Source organism: Dunckerocampus dactyliophorus, chromosome 7, assembly GCF_027744805.1.
Source record: "Dunckerocampus dactyliophorus isolate RoL2022-P2 chromosome 7, RoL_Ddac_1.1, whole genome shotgun sequence".
In the NCBI taxonomy this organism is placed as follows: domain Eukaryota; kingdom Metazoa; phylum Chordata; class Actinopteri; order Syngnathiformes; family Syngnathidae; genus Dunckerocampus; species Dunckerocampus dactyliophorus.
In genome coordinates this window covers 11,455,419-11,477,741 of record NC_072825.1, presented here as the reverse complement: position 1 = coordinate 11,477,741, position 22,323 = coordinate 11,455,419, and the positions used below count along the sequence as shown (strand labels likewise).

The following is a 22,323-nucleotide window of genomic DNA, read 5'->3' as shown; positions in this document are numbered from 1 at the left end:
TCATTTTGTTACTAATACATCACCCACTTATTATCAGGAAAGATATTCAAGATCATTTTTCCCCCAGTTTAGATCGGATGTGTTTTCGAAGTGTTCCTCTAATTTTTTATATATATATATATATATATATATATATATATATATATACACACACACACACACACACACACTAGGTCCCCAACTTACGAACACAATTGGTTCCAGACGACCGTTCGCAAGTCGATTTGTTCGTAAGTCCAACAAAAGGTAATTTACCAATTATATAATACTACATGTGTACTATGGATCATCGGTTCACGTAAAAATCAAAAGGTACCATGTTTTGGTACCTAAACGCCAAACGTTGTGGTGTGTCATGGCGCCACTCCTAACAGCATCTTTTAAACAGTTTAAAATAAATGTCTTAATGCATCCAACCCCATCAGAAAAGGCGCGCTGCAAGAGGCCTTTCTTATGCAGCTCAACAATCCGACCGTGTTCAAAGAGAGAAAGATTTTTTGCCTTTGCCATCGAGAAGTCATGACAGTGTGAATACCTGACAGAAAATTACATTGAATCCACATTTTTGCCAAGATTTTGGCTTTTCACGGTTGTGGTTTTAAACATTTGATCAGCTGATGCCCAGCCTATTTCACTTTAATGCTTGTTTAATGTTTTTTGCTTAGTCAAAACATTTTTTGTTTCACTCTCATTTTTTCTTTTTGTATGTTACTTAGAACCCCCTCAATATCTAATAGTAAAAAATGTAAATTCTTGCAGTTTTTTCAACTGGTGTTAAAATTTGGACCAGGAGTGTACATACCCACCTTAATATATATACAGTATCATGCAAAATGGAAAAACAAATATTTCAGTCAGTAGTTTGAGTGACACTTGTATAACCACAGTGTTGAATAATTATTCCTCCAGATGATGTGGTGAATCATTGTCACAGGCAACACATGACATTTGATTATTTTTTTCTCATGAATATTTGAGCCCTGCTGTGAAATCGAAAAACATGCTCAGCTGCTGTAGCAGTGACAGCTTTTGAGAGGCGAAGCTTCAGTTCCCTGAAGAGAGAGCCTCCAAGAGGGTGGGATCCTCTGACAAGGACTTAAACACTTTTGATTGTGGCCGTTGTCTGGATGCCTCAGCCTGCTTCCTCTGAATGTCTTCATGGGTCGTTGTCTTGTTAACGCTTCTTGTATAAGATGTTGGATAATAGACCAGAATTTGTGAAATGCAAAGCTAAGTGTGGTCCTGTAGTTAGACTCTAGTTAGTTAAAGAGATGTTCCACAAAATGTCGTGAGATGTCAGTCGCTCCCAGTGATGTCTTTTGCCTCACATACCACAATGAAAGTTCCCAATTACCAAACTTCAAAAGGCTTGTTTGAGTTTGCCAGCAGGTGAAATCATGCCACTTGAGTGAGTTTCATGCTGCTTTCCACTCCAATGGTAAATGTCAGATTCTGTGAAAATGTGTTTACGTGCATATGCTAACACAAGCTCTTCTGGTTTTCTGGTTATACTTATGCTCTTTATCCAGTGCAAAAAAGCTCCCCTGTGTCCCTTATGTTTGTTGTGCCGTAATAAAGATGTTCCTCTTCTCGGGATTAGGCTGAAGCCTACCTTGCTCTCAATAGGAAACTGCTGAGATTAACATTTACCGATTCCCCAATGCTGCAGTCGTAGATGATGACAAAGCGTCACAAACAAAACCCTCTCAAGGCTGTCGCTGGCAGCGGCTGACACGAGGGGGGTTTTAATATGGGTATTTTCACAGCAAGACCTCAACAGTGAAAGTCATTAAACAGAATTATTCCCGGTGTAGTCCTGTTCTATCAAACGCTAACTTATGTGCCTGCATTATAAACATCACTAAAGGGTTTTTTAAATGCACGTATGCTCCTTCGGTACTATGAACTAAAATAATTAAAAGCATGTAAATGATTGAATGCATTTTTTTTTTTATGCTGAACGTTTTCACACATAACAATGTTGAGTATACAATTTCTTACACTACTGGCAAAACAATCTCAGAGCTCAGGATGTGTTATGCTGCAGACGTACATTAATTCCAGCAATGTCTATAACACACCACAAACACCTTTCTCTTCATAAGACGTCTGCTACCCCCTTGCTAACCTGCCATCATGTTGCCTTGTTTTTACTTAAAAGTTAATGAGGGATTTTAGACCCTAGAACAAATTCATAAAATAAACATACCGTGTTTGACTTTGGAAGTCCCACTGATGGTTGACTAATTGTCGTCTCTGTCAATGCATCAAACTCTGGTTTTGAGCAGCACAAAGCAACTTGCATCATTTCTTGGCAATGAGTCATTTGATGAACACAGAGGAAATTATTCATTTGCTCGATTTGGCCATACGCGACACTCCATTACAGAATGGAGGTGAATTCTAAGAAAATGCTTATGACTTGATTAAAATTCAGCGTGGTAGTTCTGTACATCTAGAAAGTATGTTACGTTAAATACTATAAGGTTGGAAAGTAGGGAGAACGGGTGGATCTGGCTCCCTCTGAGGATTTAATGGATGTTTTGTTGAGTGCTGTGGGCAGCTGTGCAGCAACACAGTATATCACGCAGCTACAAGGCCCTGTGGGGTGGCGCTGGGCCAGTGTGACACCCGTCTGATTACACTGTCCCAATGCCAAGTGTACCAGCAGGGCCCCGTGCAATGTCAGAGAGGAACATGGGGTCAGACGAAGTCTTGTCACTGCATATTTATGTAAGGTTGTTTACAAAAGTATTTCAAATGTCTTTATTGAACATGACGTTTTTGTAAAAGAGTGTGTACCGTATGTTGGTTGTATCTTTCATATCATATCTTTTCTTTTCAAGGCTATTTTAAAAATATAAATTTCTAATTTGTTTAAATGGGTGTTATGGTATTTAGAATAAGCCACCTGTCCTGTGACCCCTTGGTGGTGATGTATAAATAGTAGAGCTGCACCGTGTGGGTAAATGATTCATGTGCAGCACTCTATTCTGGAGACTATGCTTGAATATTGGCGCTCAAGGCTTTTAGCTGCATTGACGTACGTATTGTTCTTTTTCTTGCTATAATCGTATTTATGGGCATCCTGTGGGCCTCTTTACCTCCTTTTCAAATCGTAAAGGGTCTCTCACAACTGTCAAGTTTTTTGGGTGAAGCTTTCAGATGAAATGATATGCAGAGGGAATTATTAAACCTTTATTGGGATTGACCATAAGAGGTAGATAACGTGTACTGTATTTGTAAGCATGGCCAAGTCAAGCAAGCTCACAGATATCGGCTACATTACCTTGCTTCATGATGGAAGCCATTCACCTTTTGGGGGAACAAAATGGGGGACAGAGGCACAGTATTTGTGCATATAGGTTACAAGGTCAAGGCAGACATGAGCCTTATCCTTTCATCTTGTAAAATAATAGTATAACAAAGTCATGTTATGGTAAGTTTGAAGTCTTTGCATTTCATCATTATTATTGTTTTTTATGGTTTGCTATTATTGTACCTGAACTTTGACTAAAGGTCACTAAAGCCTTCACTACTCACTGCGTCCAGCAGATGGAGCACATTCAGTATTGAGCTTGACTCGCTGACTAAACCCTTCTCACTTTTTCATTGACTTGCCAGCTGTCCCATGTTTCATATTCTTGTCTTATCTGAGCTTCAAATGAGAATGCGTTGTGACAATAAAGGACAAGGTCGTCCTATTTATCAGTCATACATACAGTAGCTCATCATTAAAATGAATCTCTTAAACTCCCATGATTTACCAAGGCTCCGCTATTGAATTAAGAATTCCTCACAACCTTTCCACTTAACCTTGTTCTATATATTTGGGTTTATTCAATTAGTGCAAATGATATCTTTGATATCCCACACCAGATAAGCATACACAGAATAGTCAAAGCTATATGAAGTCTGACTAACATAAACGTGTCTGAGGTCAAGTATGACAATTCTGCAAAAATAGTTTCATAATAAACATAAATTGGGTGTTGAGATTTTGACTTTAATTAAATACTAATACGTATAGGTGAAGATTTAGTAGTATTGGAAATACCCTTACTGATATCTACACTTTACTTGAAATTGTTCAAGATCCTTGAATTATTTTGTAATTTTTTTTCCCTTTAATTTGGTGATCATGATTAAAATCTGAATAATACACTGGAAAAAGATTTTAGGAAAACAAAAACATACTTGTTGAACAAGTTATCAGTGTATAATCACAGTAATATAAGACAATGTAACAATATCCACAAAGCAGTACAATGAGTTATTTTTTTATTAAACACATATAAGTGCAAAATAACTAAACAAAAGCAAAAACCACTATTCAAATCCTTTGGCTTTGTGCCCCCAAAGCCCTCCAGTGTCCGAGGACTTATTGTTCCCTAAGTTTCTTAACAATATGATAAATAAATAAATAATATAAATAAACAATATGATATATAATAAATATATACAATGTCAACAACGTAACATCAAAGACAACTGAAAAATAACGATCTCATCACGTTAGTATCGACCCGATACTGATACCACGGTATCCACACTTTCGATATTTGGATCGACTCACCCACCGCCTACAAAAGAGGTATTTTTGGCATATTTTTAAAATCTATTTAGCAACAATATCGAAACAATTTGGGAGGTCTTTAAAGCGGTGACTTTACTGAACGTAAATCATCAGACGTCAGTGTAAGTAAACGCACAGCTTGACACACACACACACACACACACACACACAAAAATAGTGTGTACTTGGTGACGTAATAGAAATAGTTTGTGTTTAGGAATTTGTATTCGGTCAGAGACTTTTCACACCTCTCGCTGAAGTTAACAGTGGAATGACTACAGCGCTGGTAGCCATTAGAAGTCGTCGTTCCTAGCTGTCTTGAGCTAAGTTTGCTAGTTATGGACTACCGCTACATACTCTCTGTAACCGGCAGCGGGGCGAGGGCTGTCAGGGACGTCATTACCCACAGACTGTGGCCTGCATTCGGACAGGACGACGAAGTCCATTATAACCCGTACCATGCCGAGACAGTGCTGAACAAAAGCACCGTTAGCACCAGGACAGGTTGGTGAAACTTCAGTCTTTTGTGTCGCTGGTTTTGAGATCACTGGAAGCTCCTTTTTAGCTCAAGCTAGGCTGTCAACGTGTACCTTGGCTCCCAACGCGCAGTGCAAAACTCCCTTCAGATATCTAAACTTTTATGTCGCCTTATCGATAATTGGACAAGTATACATATTTACTATATTTACCAGTTGTTCTGTGTAACAAAGTAGCCGTTGCTACAGTCGTAGTCGTTCTGTGCTTAAACTACAGCTCATGATTTAAAATAATGACAGAATTGTAGTTGTAAATTGGTATTTCTGACAGTGTAGACTGGGAGAAATAAGAGTAGCTACTGCGTTGTATTACTTGATTGCATTTCTGCACTGTGCTTCGGTATTACGAGGTGCATGTGGACTTTTTTTTCAAAGGCAAGGTCGCCCCTTGAAGTTAGCAAAAGAAGTTAGCAACAGTTGTAGAGAATGTTGACGACCGGCTAACGTAGTATTTATGAAGCTCTATTGCTGTGAAGACGTGCAGTGTGTGAGGTTACGTAGACACCCTTTAAATTTTCTGACAGACCATTTGCTGAAACTACTTGATTGACAACATTGTAAGGCATTTGGATTTCCAAGAATACTGATTATTATAACCTTGCAAACTTCAATTATAGGTGCATGCAAGCGTGCTCGTGACTACCATGTCAAGTTTTGACGATCTAAGTTGAATGAATGCAGCATTTGTAATGTCATGATAGATGGAATTTACCCGGTCACACTCTGTTTCTTTTAAACGTGCTTTTCCTACATTTTCCAAGTCCACTCTCTCCCAGATGAATGTGTGAGACCAACCAGCTGACAGGTCACAATGGTTGCATTTTGTGCTCTGTTTGTCAGTGGGACACTTAACAACTGAGGCATTTAGAACATGTCAAATCAGCTGGAAGTGCATACTCAAACTATACAGACAGTGAGTCATGTCCCCAAGGCTTTTTCACATTGAATCACCTCTCCGTATTAATGACATTTTTGGCATTTTTATTCACCGTTGTTACAGTGGAAGCTATAATCAGTCCCTCCAGGATTTTGCTGGCTTTTTTTGGTCATTGTTGCCAGATTTTGCAGCAGCTTCCTCACAAAGTTGTAGAAAAGGTTTTGAGGGTTATTTTTTGATAATATTACATCAGCTTGTGATTTTATGAATGTGTTATCAATGTTTTAGGTTTTCTTTGTAACCTTAACCCCGTAAAGCTCAGGATTTAAACAAGTCTAACAAAATGTTTTAATTGCATTTTAAATTCAAGGGCAGAGGACGTTTTTGAACATTGATATTGATTTCCAGTCCCTCCTCGGATCTCACAGGCCATTTTCAAGATGGCTGATTTTTCACCAAAAATTACAATGGCAGGTACAGTGTTTTTTAGATGGCTGTTGAAGAAAGTGAAAAGTTTCAATAAATTGTTGTGATTTTCCTCTGTGTAATTATAGTAGAGAAATCTGTTGGACAATAAGTAATTTATGAACACATATAAAGGACAAAAAGTTTTGAGGAAAAGCATCTTACCAACATGGCACACCCAGATGTCCAAAATATTCAGCCACAACAGCGTATATCTGTATGCCTATAAAGAAAAGACTAAACATGTTATCTCAAAACTTTCACAGTTAAAAAATCGGGGTGCACCGATTACAATTTTCTAGCTGATCACTGATCTTTGAATAGCCTGAACTGCCGATACAGATTTTTTTTTATATATAACTGACGACATATACCTTCAATGTTGTAATCGTATTTTGTTGAAAAATACCATACAATACAAACTTGTTGTTTTAACCCTTGTGCAGTACTGCACGAGGTAGTTCTCTCAAATAGAAATGAGAAGTTTAGAAATTCGCTGTCCGAATTGCTAAATTATGTCAGTTCCTTTCATCTTTTTAGTGTTCGCATTTTAAAAACAAACAAAACTTGCACAGCAGGTAACACTGCAGACCTGATTTGAGCCTCTCAAAAATAACATGCACAGCAGTAATTTGCTTTCCCAAATAAAAGTAAGTCACAAGGTTTGAGGCAGTTAATAGAATAATAATCTACAGGACAAACTAATGGCTGGTGGTCCAATACCATGAACTCCCTAATTTTCCTCGTAGCAGCATTGCTCTTTTCACTGCTCATACATTAGGATTGTAACGGAAATGTTTTGAGTTAGCTCAAGATGCAGGGGGAACTTTTGAGTGTGACACCTTACCGGAAGAGAGCCAGGCTAGTTGTACTGTATGTGTTTATACAGTATGTGCAAGTATGTGAGGATTGTACCCGCTACGAAGTTGTGAGCAAGTATTCAGCTCTAACCATCCACTCCTTATGGTGGCGTAAGTAATAAACAGCTGCTGTCGGGCTCTTTAACCCGCTAGCTTTAGGTTACATTGCTAACTTCAAATGCAGCATATTGTATGGTGCTGTGGCTTCTTAAATGGTGAATGAGGTTTGTTATATTGAACGTTTTGTTTGCGGCCCCACTGCAACTTATTTTGGCCCTGCATAAATTCCAAACTGCAATCCTTTGCACTCCTTATTTTACTGTGTAGTACTGCCAAACTAACGACATGGCTGTGCGCCAAGTGACTGTTGTTGCAGTAGACACCCCTTTGCGGAGAGACATAAGATCTGCTTCTTATGTAAAGATCGTCCTATCGCCGATACCCGATCGATCAGCAGTGATTTTACCTCTCGTTAAAACTAATTTATGTGGAAGACTAGACAATGCACACACTCTTCAAGGGTAATGACAGTGTCTTTATCGGCTTAACGCTGACTACTCTAAACTATATCCAGCCTTAATTTCTAGCATTCTCCCATGGAAAGATGTACGTTAATAAAAATTGTTCAGCGGTCATAAAGTGCATCTCTTAAACAACACTTAACTATAGTGTGTTCCATGTGCTGGTATTTTTACACATGCGACCAATTCATGCAAATTTGTGCATAGTTTGCAACACAACCACCACCAAAGGCTTCTTTATCGTCCACTGTCTGCTCTGTCAAATTGAAAAAATGAGTGTCAAATTAGTGCATGAATTGTGATTCATTAATTAGTCATATTTAGTGAGGGGGGTTTAAATTTTGTTAATCGAATTTGTAATCCCAAACTTTACAGTTTCTGGTTGGAAAACAATGGTCAGTCACACCCTGAAGAAGGCATTCATTGACTGTCATTGTTTTTAGGCTTGTTTAGCATAAGTTGATAGGCTGTCATGGTAGTTGGGAGGGCAAGGTGAGGAGCCGTGAGCAGCACCGAAGAGACGTGAAAAGGGAGTAGCATGAGAGAGTTGTCAGTCTAATGAATGGGAAATGTATATTTGCAAAATGCCCCGGCAGCACCATTGATCAATTCAGTGATATGCATTTTTTGTAAGGAGTTTGCTTACTACCGAAGCAGGTCAATTTTAGCCTACCACATCAACACAAAGCACCCAGTCGCGAGTGCAGCCCAAACTAACGCTAGCAGCGAAGACCTTAGCAATTTAGCAAGCAATAGAAAAGCTCTTCGCCAAACTAAACTCGGAAGAGAACACCCCATGTATGAGCAAGTCTGCTTTCTCAGCAATATTTAGGTGAGATTAAAAGAGAGATTCATTAGATCAATTAATTGCAGAATACATAATTGTACATAATTAATCTTTTTGTTTTGTTTTGTCTCTTGACAGCACGAGTTATAATAAGTGTCCTCTTTAACCTGAAACAGAAGTTTATCAAATCTATCAATCGTAAATATACAAGTGTCTTAAAGAAAGCTTTCCTGTAAGATAGCACAGTCTTACTTTGCACTTGACTGAATGTACAGGGCTTTGCAGTTCATGCAGAGTCATCAAGCACCGAGCTCAGTTGCAGGAAGGTTAATGGTTTTATCTAATTAGGACACAGAATAATCAGATGCATGCTTTGCTGAACTTAAAATGCATGGAAAGTCGTGTGGTTCATTAGCAGTCCCTGTGCCTCCCTTTCTAGCAGAAGTGTAAACCATTGTGGTGGATTATGTATGCCGGTTATTGCCCCATGGTACTACGACTAACTCGACTTGTGTAAGCAGGATGATAAAGTCTCCACCACTAGCATAGGCATTCACTGTCTCTTTTTTAAGGTGAACTCTCATGGTGGGTCGCTGACCGGGGTCATCGCTTAACACCCAGCTACTTGAGATCAGAATCCAGTGTATCTTTGTCTTTCAGCAGTTTCTAATTTCACAATTAGACAACTCTGTACCGTTGTCTATTTACCCAATATGAACGTCACAGAAGTTAATGACTGTTAAGTGTAGAATGAGGAACATGACCCTTGTGGTTGACTAGCGCATATTTTTGTACATTTTAATCAGAGTAATGGATCAGCAATGTAGAATCACATCTCTGCCCTCTGAACCGTAATCAAATTGTGGGTTGGCTAGGGAGTCCTATCCCAACTATTACTAATAAGGTTATATACTGTAATCCATCAGCATGCAGAGCCATTCATCACATGACTGTTCCATATTGGAGTCTGAAATATGTGATTACATGTGTTGATTCAAGAGAAAATGCTGAGATTTAAGAGCTGTTTGTCTGCAAGGGATCCTTGCAGCAGTTTTGCATTTCACAGAAATGTCACCATAGAATGAGGAACAGAAGCCCTGTGGTTGAATGGCTACCAGCCCAGGGTGTACCCTGCTTCTCACCTAGTCAACCGCTGAAGAAGTAACCCTGTAGTTGCGCTGTTTCCTTCAGCAACATGGCAAGAGCTGTGTGAAGGTCATACATTGGCCTTACAATGTTCAAGCTAAATAGTTTTTATATGTGATTAGGGTTGCTCCGATTGATTGGCCACCGATCAGTATCGTCCGATTTCTGTGAAAAATCACATGATCGGCATATGCCGATAAATGCCTTTCAAAAGCCGATCGTCTGTGGCTAGTACTTTTGCAGCCTGCAGTGATCCCTGCGTGCATGTAGTGTCTTGCCCTAACTAATGTCTTGGGCAGCGCCCTCCTCCCACTTTCCTTCACAGTGCGCAGGCGTGCCAAAACAAAAACAATCAGCTCCACCAATATACTCTAACATCCAAAGTCTCCTTAAAGAAGGTGTTTCATCTTCTGTAAGTTAGAGTGTTATGTTCTCTTGAAAAACTGAGTCAAATATGTTTTTGTCTAAATTAAGGTGATTTTATGGTTCCTTTTTCATATCATATAGCCAGTGGCAGGGGTGCAGCCAGGAATTCTGGTTCACATAAAAAAAATGATAATAATAATAAAAATTATTAGTAATTATCTCTTTTTTTGGGCCCCCATGAATTGTCCGGACTATTCCCTTTTTATATGGTATCGAGATCGGACGATTTCAGTCCATATCACAATCGGCAGCATAAAGCCCTGATAGGAGCATCCCTATAAATAACTGTCATCTTTCATGATAAACATCAATAGAAAGGCTCTAAAATAATCCACAAAATCCAAACCCAAGGTGGCTTCACGCATGTAAATAAGACATGCCAAATAATTAATGCGATCGCTCTGTCATACACAATACAGAGATCAGAGAAAAATACAACAGTGTAGAGACAGAAATGACATGCCATTGGGTAAATAAGACAAATCAAATAAGGCTTAGTTTGTTTTACAAAAGGACAAGGTATAGACTTGTTCTACAGGGAAATCCTTAAATGACTTCTCTTGTAATCTGGCACTGTATAGAAAATAAAATTACATAAAATTAAGCTGACCATTAAGGGGAGAAATGATAAGGTTTACATTCCAGTGATGATGGAATACAATTGGCTATTGTAAAGGTGCAAGAGGCAGTTGATCCACCAGCCATGAACCACACCTCTGTTTGTTCCCAGGGGTTTCATTGTTTGCTAAACTGGGAGACCTAACACTGCAAACGTTGGCCCAAAAACTGATGTTAACCTGATTAAATCTGTAACACAATATACAGTCGTCCCTCGCCTTACCGCAGTTTGAATTTTGCAGCGCAAATCAATGGTATGAACATTAATGTACCTTACTTACATAACGTTAGCTGTGTGAAGGGCTAGGTTTCTACTGCGTAGCCACACTAGTGTCGAATGTGTGGCTAGTTTATTATGAATGTATGCCCTCAAGGTTAACTTGACTTCATACAGGGTTTATTTCATCTGCAAAAAGACAGCGCTGTGAGTGAAGAAGATGGAAAATTAAAACATTTTAGCTCACAAACCAGTAGCAGGTCATTTCTAGCAGACAATTGTGTGTAATGGAACAAGGAAGTGTGTGTGTCTCACTCTTGGTTGCTGGATAAAATATCCTAATGTGTTCCACAACAATATTGCCTTAATTTTAGTATTTCTAGTCAGCTGGTCTATGCTTAGGGTTCATAAATTCACAGCCATCAAAATAATGTATGTTGCTATGTAATTTAGTCTTTGTAGTGTCAATTAACTAATTATTTCTCTTTTTTTCCAGTAAATCATTCCAATCTCGGATGGATACAAGTATCTACAAAGCACCATTACATGATAGTCCAAGACATATGCCCACTGATCATGGTGGATAAGTACAGTTCGTTCCTATGCACAGTGAGAATTTAAGAAATAATATGGTTGATTATCTAAATTAAACTAAACCAATTGGGCATTCATTGTTAAATGAACTGTCTTATTTTCACTTTTATTTATCATTGCTCTTAAACCAAGCAAAAATGTTTCATCGGATTACTCGATTAGGAATTTTCAGTGGAATACCCAATTTACTCAAATATTTGATAGCCTTAGTTTATAGTGTCAATACATGAGCAGACTTAAATCACAGTTCCTTATCAGGGTTCTTTTGCTTCTTGTTTAATAAGAAGATCTGATAATGCACAGTTGTGTGTCTTAGCAGAAGCGATGAGCTCAACTATATTTATTGAAGCTGTAACCTAAGAGGTGAGTGTTGCTGCAGAGATGCTCAAGACTCCACAAGGAGACCTAAGATGCGAGTACAGTATGTAAAACAAAAGGCGTACGGTTTAGAAATATGTTACATTTTCTCTTGAGGTTGCCAGTTCCAAAATAGATGCAGCAGCTGTTGGTGACGCTGCAGCCAAGTGTACATTAAGCATATGTATCATCCTAATCGAACCAGCCGATGCAGAGGTTGGCTTCAGCACCACAATTCATTACATCTCCTTTACTCCTGACACCAGCCAACCCCCAACCCCCCCCAACTTTGACCTGCAAAAAGAAAACGCTCACACGGCAATAACCAAAATACCCAAGGTTTCGCTCTGGTTAGTCATACTTTTTTAACATTGTGATGATATAACAGTGCAAGTAGAGAGTAGGAAAACTAGTCTACCAGGAGTCTTTGATAAATGAAAGGTACAAAGATTTAATCATTTTTGCAAGAATGACAACACAATGAAGCCTGAGAGAGATGACATGACTGCTGTCACAGTGCATGCAGATAATTGCTGTTCTACTTAAGTCCTGTAGGTGTTGTTAGCGTGTGTTTCAAACTGTCAGAACAAGTTGAGATGAAGAAGACGTTTCTGGTGACACGGAATTCCAGTGCTAAATGCATCTGTAAAAGCAATGCGATGTGCTTATATCACCCAGCTGATGAACAGACAGTTGTGTAGGTTTTGCATAATCCTCAGCAATCAAAGCAATTCTTTTTGTCCTTGCTCTGTCCTACTCGGTGGTGGTAATTACCAGAGTTTGGGGACTCCAGTCACATGACTTGACTAGAGTCAGACCCCAGTCGCAAATGAACAGAATAAGATTTTCATTGCATGGTATAACTGCTGTTTTACCATGCACATGACAATAAAACTCTCTTGAATCTTGAAATTTGAGGGCTTGAGGCTTTGCTTGAGTAACAAGACTTGATTTGCTTGTGACTTGGTCTTCATGACTTGAAACATGACTTGAAACTTGACAGACTTGACACAGTTAACTTGAAAGGGGTTGAGTTCTTTAACTTAAAAAAAAAATGCAAATTAGATTACGTTAGAAATTATGTTTTATTTTGAAACATCACCGAGTGATTTTCGATGCAAGGCAGCAGTCAACACAGAAGCGGGGCAACAGAGGAGCTGATCCACTCAGGAATGGTATTAAGAAGAGAACACCGGTGTGCAAGGTCTGCAGATCAAAAATCTGCCAAGACAAGCTACCTAATGCATATGTCGTCTCAACGAAAATGTGCAGTAAAGGTGTGTTTTGCGAACTTTATTGGCTTGTCAAATGGCCCCAAATAGAAAGGTAATGTTTGGCAACATGAATGCTAATGTAGCTTATTAAACTAACATTTTCAAAAATGCATAAGATTAATGTGACGTTATGTGGAGTAATGTACCGTTTTTGATATGTTGACCATGCGGACAGCACGGCACTACATCCCAGTTATTGATTTTTATCATGGCAGACACTACTTCATTAATAATTAAATAGGTTACATTATTTTCTGATGATCAAATGCATTTTCTTTCCTGAAAGTTTCTGAAAGCCATGAAGTGTAGGCCTTCTTAAGGGTCACTTAATAGCATACACATATAATACACATATAATACACATACACAATAATAATAACCAGCTTTGTAGATGTTTCATTTGAATATGTGAATGTGTGTACCACTGTCTTTACTGATTTAAATGTGGAAACCGGGGTATGACTTGACTTGTGACTTGCATGACCTGAGCAGTGACCTGCTTGATTCTCACCACAGTGACTTGGGACTTGTTTTAGACTTGAAGGTTATGACTTGAGACTTGCACATTAGTGGTTTACTCCCCACCCCTGGTAATTCCCAAGAGTATTGCAGACTAATATGCTGACCGTTATTTTCTTTACTGCAATTACTGCGGTAGACAGGTTTGCCCCACTTCTTTGTAATGACACATTTTTCTTCGAAGTTTGTGCCAATTTTGTTTCTATGGCAACAGATGTCTGTGAATATGAATAAGGATGAGAGTGCGTCACCAGGAACACGCCTCAGTATAGGCAAATCATTTTGACATTGACAATGCGGAGCGGCAACCATCTCACACGGTAAAGAACTTACAACTCATTAGTGGCGCCGAAGGAAGAGTGTGATTATTCTACACGGGGAGAGTGTTAATCAGAGGACAGGGCAGATCGACCGCCTCCTGTTCCAGCACGGGCACACACTTGCTGACAAGCATGTTAGCACACACACAGTTTCCTGTTAAAGTTGGAGGGTGTCATTCTAGTCTCAGGGTTGAGCTAGGATAGGAATGAAGAACCTGCTCCTGCTCCTAGATTGTATCTTAACCTAAATGAGTGTTTAAAAGAGATATGCGCATCGATTCCTTTTAAGCACTCAATTCTGCTGAAACCGAAATATGAGTTGTCTAAATTCATACAAAAAATTGATACGAGGTCAATAAGGGAAGGAGTGGGGACTTGGATTGATGAAGAAGTAGCATCAATAATATCACATTGGCATACAGCGTAGTGATAGGGATCGTGCGCTTTGTGTTAAATTGAGTTTTTCTGTACTACACTGTACCAGTGCAGTGTTTATTGGGTGGGGCAGGCGGCCAAGGCCCCCACCGCCCAACATTCTGTAAGGTCATGTTAGGTTTATTTTCCATATAGCACCAGAGCACAAAGGAAGTCATTTAAGGACAGCGTTTCCTATTGAACAAGTTCTTGTCCTTTTGTTAAGCATACAAAATAGCCTTATTTACACGCACCGCGCTATTTCTGTCTCTGTGACCACACGTTTACAATGCACTGCTCTCTATCACGCATGACAGAGCGATAAAAGGAATTATATGACAGGTCTTTATTTGAACGAGTTTGCCATAGGTTTTGACTTTGGCTTTGTCTTTTTATGGACTCCTTTTACAGAAGGTGACAGTTCATAAATGTAACTAGTGGGTAGCAATCACATAGATAAGGTATTTATTATCCCATATTGGGGAAATTCCAAGGTTACGGTATAAAATTTGCATACATTTTAACAGGAGAAAAAAAATAAACAAATTTAAATTTAAATAAAAATGGAATGAAGATTTTAAAACTAATACAATAAAAGTAGGAAAATTATAACTCATATATTGCATGCAGAAAAAACATACTGCACATTATAATCATTCTGTAGCTCAGCTATTCTTGCACACATGCACTTGTTTGTGTCTGAGGTCGTCAAAAATACCCACCCTAACACCTCCCTGTTTTTAATTCATTGCTGTTAGTCCTTGTCTGCTTTTTTCCAATGATCTCTTGAGATAGTAAAAGTATTTGTTGAGAAAGTTGACATTTGCTGCAGTTGCTATGATTTATTGCAGCTTGCAATAAATATAATAAGCAAGCGTGGGCTTTTTAATTGCAATAGCTTTTCTGTTAGTTAAAGATATTGCTTGCTTTTAAGTTGCTTGTTACTGCCCTTTTACAGCTGTCAAATTTTGTTTAATTAGGGACATTAAATGTATTAATCCTTCTCTTTCTTTGCTGTAACCAAGGTTTTTCCTGGCAAGTTGGCAACTGTGTAGTCCTGTCTTGGACATCACTTGAATACACTCTGAAACAGCAGCATTGTTCCCAAACGTACCCCTTCAGACATTTGTCACTTTTGATGCACTACACTGCAAATGGGGTGTCATACAACTTCATGTCAAAAAAATCCAAACTACCATACCCCTGGTGGTGCGCATACCCCACTTTGGGAACCTAGAGCATACATGATTGTTGGGTGCTGCATATACAGACAGATGCACAGCATTTCGTTCAATTTGTCCCTTTGGGAATTGCCATAGTCAGGAAGTAGCTACTGCCATTGGGGAGTGCAGTATGCCAGCCTTGTCTCTTGTTGAGCTGTAGAAAATGTTTTCCTGGAAGTATGCATCATCTGTTTAAGTGGAATCTGTAATTAGTTGTTCATATTTGCAGGTGTTTGCCATATCACCATGTAAATCGCTAATGATAATCACCAGTGTGTATGTGGGATTTTCAGTGTAAATTTTCATTGCGTAAATGCATTTCGTTTATGCTGAATGTCAGAGGCATTTTTTTTCTATCTTTTGTAAGTCCGAAGTCTCACACAGACGCATGCGCACACACGCACACACACACACACACACACACACACACACACACACACACCTTGGGGGGCCCTACGCACTATTTGAGAAGCAATGCCATAAGGTAACACAATTAGCAATGTCAAAGGGACACTGGTATAATAAAACAAACCTATTTCATCGGGTCCTTCTTTCAGCTCACTATTAGTTACCTCTGGGTAAGAAAATGCACATTTAACAAACCACAAGAATTGTTTGCAGGCCAATTGTATCTGAAAGTAGTTCACAGGAAAAATAAATGTTTTAAGACCTGAATTCCCGAAACGGTGCAGCCATGAAAAATGTCTGAGACAGTCTTAACCAGTCTTAGCACAGCACCTGTGCAATGTGGCTATGGGTGACAGCTTTTTCCTCGCCAACTGTTAAGGTTTTTCTAATAATAACAGCTGGGGTGGGCTACATAACCAACAGGCAGGAAAAACAAGGGAGCAGAGGGAAATCTGCTTGTGTATTCTATCAGACCATGAGGGAATGTTAGTCATGTAGTTGTTGACTCTCGTGTTCCCCTGCCAGCCTCAGTTTCATTGCTATGGATGAAGTGCGGGAACTGTATATTTAGCAACAGTGATTCATCTATAGCAGATTGCTAATCAAGAATACAGAAATGAGAGAATTCATGAATATTACTCAGTAAATAAATGATTATTTAGGTATTTTATAGTACATTGTATCTTTTTTTTTTTGTTGAATTGTTCACTAAGCCGTGATATCACATATTGGCAGCCTTATTTGTTTTCCTGACACAGTAACTCCTTTCATTGTCCGTGCAAGTCACATACTGTTGCTTGCGCCTCTTACACATGACCCTGTGTTATTGTAATCGAGGCCATTAACAAGCCAAGTAAAACGTTCTTTATGGACAAAAAAAGCCTGTGATGTGGGAACTGTTGTTTTACTTGGATGCACAGCACATGATTACCTTCCACCATATTGTTCAGGGCGAAAAAAAATGCTTTCACTTAATCTTTATTGGTCATGACCCCAAGCTTGTTTCTGCATGCTTTTCTTGTCCCTCCACCTGTCTGTATTGTGAGGATGTTATGTTATACCGCCTGAATGCATGACATACATCAGTGTTATGGATAAAGGGGAAAACAGTGTAACCCAGCAGAAGACAAATCATAGCTGAAATTCACTCCACCTCACAAAACCTTGCTTGACTGAAAATCAAAACTCCAATACAGTATATTCCTGAATGCAGATGAAGCCATATTTGGTGGATTGAGCAATAGTTAAAAGGTGGACTTACACTGTGTGAATACCACAGAGGCTACTAGGTTGTGTGGGGTGAGATAGACCCACTGTTATGTTGTGCTTTGATTGCAAATGAAATGCATATTTCTTCTGTTACCGTTCAGGGTGATGTTTAATTTTGGACAAGTCATTCCCTCACCATGTGCAAACATATTTGCAGCCATTAATGAAGAGCTACTGTATTATTTTCTTACACACTTTTTGATTAGATTCTTTGTTAATGACATCACAAAATACAGTACATACCTTCTATTCACATGTGGTTGCAAAGTAATTGAGACGCCAATAAAATGTCTATTTTGACACTTTAACACAAACCATAGGAGTCATGAAACCAAGTGGCTTCCTTATTCACAGTACAACCAAAAATAACAAGTAACACATGTGGAACACACAATGTAACTGCACCACATGGACTATGCAGGTTTTGAAATAACTGCCTTCCTGTTGGCTATGTGTGCATAGACGGAGGCTATGAATGTGGAAAAACAACATCACAGTGGACAGACTGTACCTGTTTCCACCACACAGTGACAAACTGAACACAAATGATAAGACATCGGCGGCAAGTTTTTGTACTTTTTCCAAGCTTATTTGCTCTTGCCTCTACTCCGAGGTGGCGATGGAGGTTGGCCACTTTTCTCAGTCTCAGCTTTTTTTTTTTATTATTATTTTTTTTTCATCTTCATTGTACTGCCTCAGTATTCCATCCATCCTCTTGCCTTCATCCCTTTTCCTCCAACTAGTCCTCGCCCAGCCCCCACATTCTTCCTGTTTTCTTCACACTTGTCCAGCCAATATTCACACTACATTTCGTACACTTCAAGTCACATGTTGACACCCAGACATAATTTCCAGTCACCCTACCTTTTTATTTATTTATTTGTAATCTCCCAGTTGCCTGAGGTTGCATTCTTTTTGCAGTCATCTGCCTTGCTTTTTCCCGTCATAAAGTTTACTGATTCCTCTCACAAATCCCTAAAAACAACACCACTGCAAGCAAATATAATAACCCTCCCTCATGTGCCGCTATTCCACACAACCCCTCCCTTTACACAAGCAAGACACTCAACGGCATCTTTCCCTCGTAATCATCCACCCCCCAGTCCTCCCTCTTCATATTTGTCTTGGGTAATATCACTTCCCAACGTCTTCCTCTCCTGTCAGTCCTCTCCGCCTCGCATCCAGAGCGACGCCCTGATGGAGGTCAGCCTGGTCTCTGTCTGCCGTGAGAGCCAGCAAAGGGAGGAAATCAAGGTGAATTGTTTTCAACAGATGTCATTGCTCTACATGGTGATCTAGGCGGAGAACAGAGAGAGGCAGAGGAGGACAGCGTGAGAGAGCGCGCAAGAAGAGCACGAGCATAGAAGCAGAGCTACAAGCATAGAGAGAGAGAGCGAGCAAGAGAGAAAGCTGTCCAGCGCTCACAGCTCACATCTCTGGCTGGCGCGCTCACTGTTGACGAATGAGCTGTCTACCCACGGGGCTGGGAATCGGCAGCTTGTGACAAGCTGGAGAGAGAGGAACATGAATGTAATGCGTACCTTGCCTCGCCTGCTTACAGATACCGGCCAAAAGAAGACCCCAGAGAAGAAGGATGGGAGGCGCATGTCGTTCCAGAGACCCAAAGGGACCATTGAATATTCTGTGAGTACCGCACAAAGAAAACTCTGCTCTTTATTTGTGTAATGTCGTTTGGTGCATTTGACCATCTTCAGCTTTCTTGCTGCTGCTCTGTGTGTATGTCTGCTTCCTGTGCTTCTGTTGCCCTGACTAGCTACGTAGCGGATGTTTGTGTGTTACACCGTGTCTAACCATGCTTGCTAGCTCGTTAGTGTTGGAGAGACGCAATTTCAGACTTCAGCCCGTGCAACACGTGTACCTGATGCTTAAACTATATATTTGTTTTTGTGAAGACATGATGCATAGCAGCTCTATTTGTCCTGCTGATCTATAGAAGGGGAAGATCATTTTAATAGTTCTGCATGTTTCTCTAGGTAGATTAGAGGCAGACATGTAGGATTAATGCCAAGATGATAATGTTTTTTTCCATTCTCTCCATGCCACATATTGGTAGCATTCCACCACAGACCAAGCTGTGAATGAATGACCTTCCAACTGCGGTGTCATTTCTATTGATTTAGCTGTTGTTTGGGAGACGGGTGAAGGAGGGGGGCCAGTTTTGTTGGGGGTCTCTTGTTCCACTAGCCTGCACTAAAAATGTAGCCCGTCTCTGCTTTGCCTGGTGTTCTTGAAATGACCCTCAAATGCAGCTGCGGTCAAACAGATTTTACTCAGCCCTCTCCGTGGCAACAGTGAGGAGTCGGATAGTTGTGGCTCCGTTCACTCGATATGCCTTTAAGCTGAAGAGAGGGAAGGGAGCAAAAGCGTGGTGTTCTCCAGTGTATTTCCTCCTTTCTGTCACTGTTCATTCAATACATGTTCCTCTTGCTGCCTGAACAGGCGTCTGGAAATAATGGGCATTCGCTCCCTTCCCCCATCTCCGACACCTAAGCTACATCAGCACCACCTCCCTAACCTGTCAGTCATTTTGGACCTGCTGATTGACAGGGCCCATGTTTACCTTGCTAAGGATTGTACAGCAGTTTATTGCGGCTAAAGCACTATGTCATGGCCTTATGAGCAGTTGCACAAAAACACAGTAGGTGTTTAATGTCACATTGTGGGTAAGGAAAGCATTCCTATCTGAACCTGTCAGCCGTCACTCTTGTTTTTTCATGTCCATCCACTTTCTATGCTGCTTATCCTCACTTGGGTCATGGGTATGCTGGAGCCTATCCCAGCTGACTTCGGGCAAGAGGCAGGGTACACCCTGGACTGGTCGGCAGGCAATCGTAGGGCACATAGAACAACCATTCACACTCACATTCACACCTATGGACGCCAATTAACCTAACATGCATGTCTTTGGAATGTGGGAGGAAACCCACGCACGGGGAAAACATGCAAACTCCACACAGAGATGCCCAACGGAGAGTCAAGCCCGGGTCTTCCCAATCTCCTGACTGTGTGGCCAACATGCTAACCACTAGGCCACCGTGCGGCCATGTTATTTCACGTATTATTTCTTATTACCATTCTCCCAGTTTGCTGATGGATGGACCTACCACTGCCAATGGTCGTGTCTTTTTGCCTGACATGTAGCACCGGCGCTTAGCCAGTAAGCTAACAAAGTGTTGAAAGACATAACCAATTCTCTTTGTGCCTTACCACCTCGCTTACATTGTGAGGGACATTTAGCCGACAGTGATTGAGGTACACCTTTATCTTAAACTTATCTCCTGTGCCGAGGGGCCGGACGGCTGTGTTTCCCTATTTTGCTCTCCAGCAGATAACTTTATAATCTATCTCCAAGTGTCCACAGGAAAATGGTGGGTTTTCTCTCATGCCTTCTTATCAATGCCATCTTCCACCCCCACCCTCTACATGGGTTTCTTTCCCTAGCCTTTTTTTGAGAAATAGCCCGAATAAATGCATCCCATCTGCTTGGAAACTGATAACGTCAGTCCATTCAGTCACATCCACCTACTGGCTGACCTGTATTTAATTGGAAAGTGTTTGAAGTCTGTGGGAACAACTCAGATACGCTGTTTCCCCAAGGATTTTTTTGAAGCTGTGGTGTTGGGCTGCATGGGAGGTGGACTGCTGCCGCTGCTGCGTCGCTGTTTTATATATATATATATATATATATATATATATATGTTTATATTTACTGTCTTAATCAGCAAAACAGCTCCAGACCATCACACTATTACCGCGATATTTTACTCTTGGTATGATGTTCTTTTTCTGGAATGTGATGTTACTTTTACGCCAGATGTAATGGGACACACACCTTCCAAAAAAGTTCAACATTTGTTATGTCATAACAGAGTATTTTTCATCAAGATGTTTTCTGGCAAAATTGAGATCAGCCTTAATGTTCTTTTTCCTTCAGCAGTGGTTCTCCTCTTGCAACTCTGCCATGCAGGCCGTTTTTGTCCAGTGTCTGTCTTATGGTGGACTCATGAACACTGATGTTAATTGAGACAAGTAAGGCCTGCAGTTCTTTGGGTGCTATTGTGTGGTCTTTTGTGACCTCTTGGATGAGTTGTCGCTGTGGTCTTGGGGTAATTTTGGATGGCTGGCCACTCCTAGGAAGGTTTACCACTGTTTTTGCCATTTGTGAATAATGGCTCTCACTGTGGTTTGCTGGAGTCTCAAAGCTTTAGAAATAGCTTTATAACCTTTTTCAGACTGATAGATCTAAACTGAGTAATATGTCAGCAAAAATAGCTACGTAGCGTCCATTATACCATTTGTAGACGATAAATTAAAAGGATTATGCAAAAGACAATGCAGCCGAAGTTAAGGCAACATATTAAAAAGCTTTAGGCAATGCGCATATTTTCCAATTCATTGTGAAATAGTAGTTTGACGCGAACTTGTAGAAAACACAATTAACTCAGCCATGAAACAGCTGACTTTTTTTTCTACACAAGTAGCTGCTACAAGTGAACGGATAACTTTTGATGTCGCTATAGGCATTTTACCGCCCAGTTAGTTTATCCGTAAACTGAATAATAAAGATGGATAATGGATAATGGATAATAAGCATTATCCGTGTGTGGCTGCGGACATTTGTTCTCCACCTATTTTTTTTTTTTTGCCGCCGAAGCACAGGAGCGAATCAGGAGGCGGCTTAATGTCAGATGACTGATGTCATATGGCATTTACACCGTAACGGTTAGGATGTAGGTGACAAGTGACCAACATTACCTTCGCAATTCCCATAATGGGCACCCCTGATATAGCATATATGTCCATTCATACAATGTATTACTTACATTTCATGTAAAAACAATAATAATTAAAAAAAAAATCATTTCCAAGGTGTGGCGGGTTTTATTTTACCGTGC

At 40.0% G+C, this 22,323-nt stretch overlaps 1 protein-coding gene across 11 annotated transcripts in view; it reads left to right on the top strand.

Annotated features, from left to right (window-relative positions):
• The window catches only part of oxr1a (oxidation resistance 1a), a 152,374-nt gene that overhangs the window by 90,600 nt on the left and 39,451 nt on the right, over nt 1-22,323 (top strand). For 8 of the 11 annotated variants that reach the window (XM_054781623.1, XM_054781628.1, XM_054781632.1 and 5 more), the window contains one exon: nt 18,969-19,051. In XM_054781623.1, the coding sequence (XP_054637598.1) occupies nt 18,969-19,051 (83 nt within the window). Of the gene's footprint in view, nt 1-4,785; nt 5,081-18,105; nt 18,662-18,968; nt 19,052-22,323 lie in introns of those variants that run through there. The other 3 variants (XM_054781631.1, XM_054781624.1, XM_054781629.1) reach the window with 2 other exon arrangements.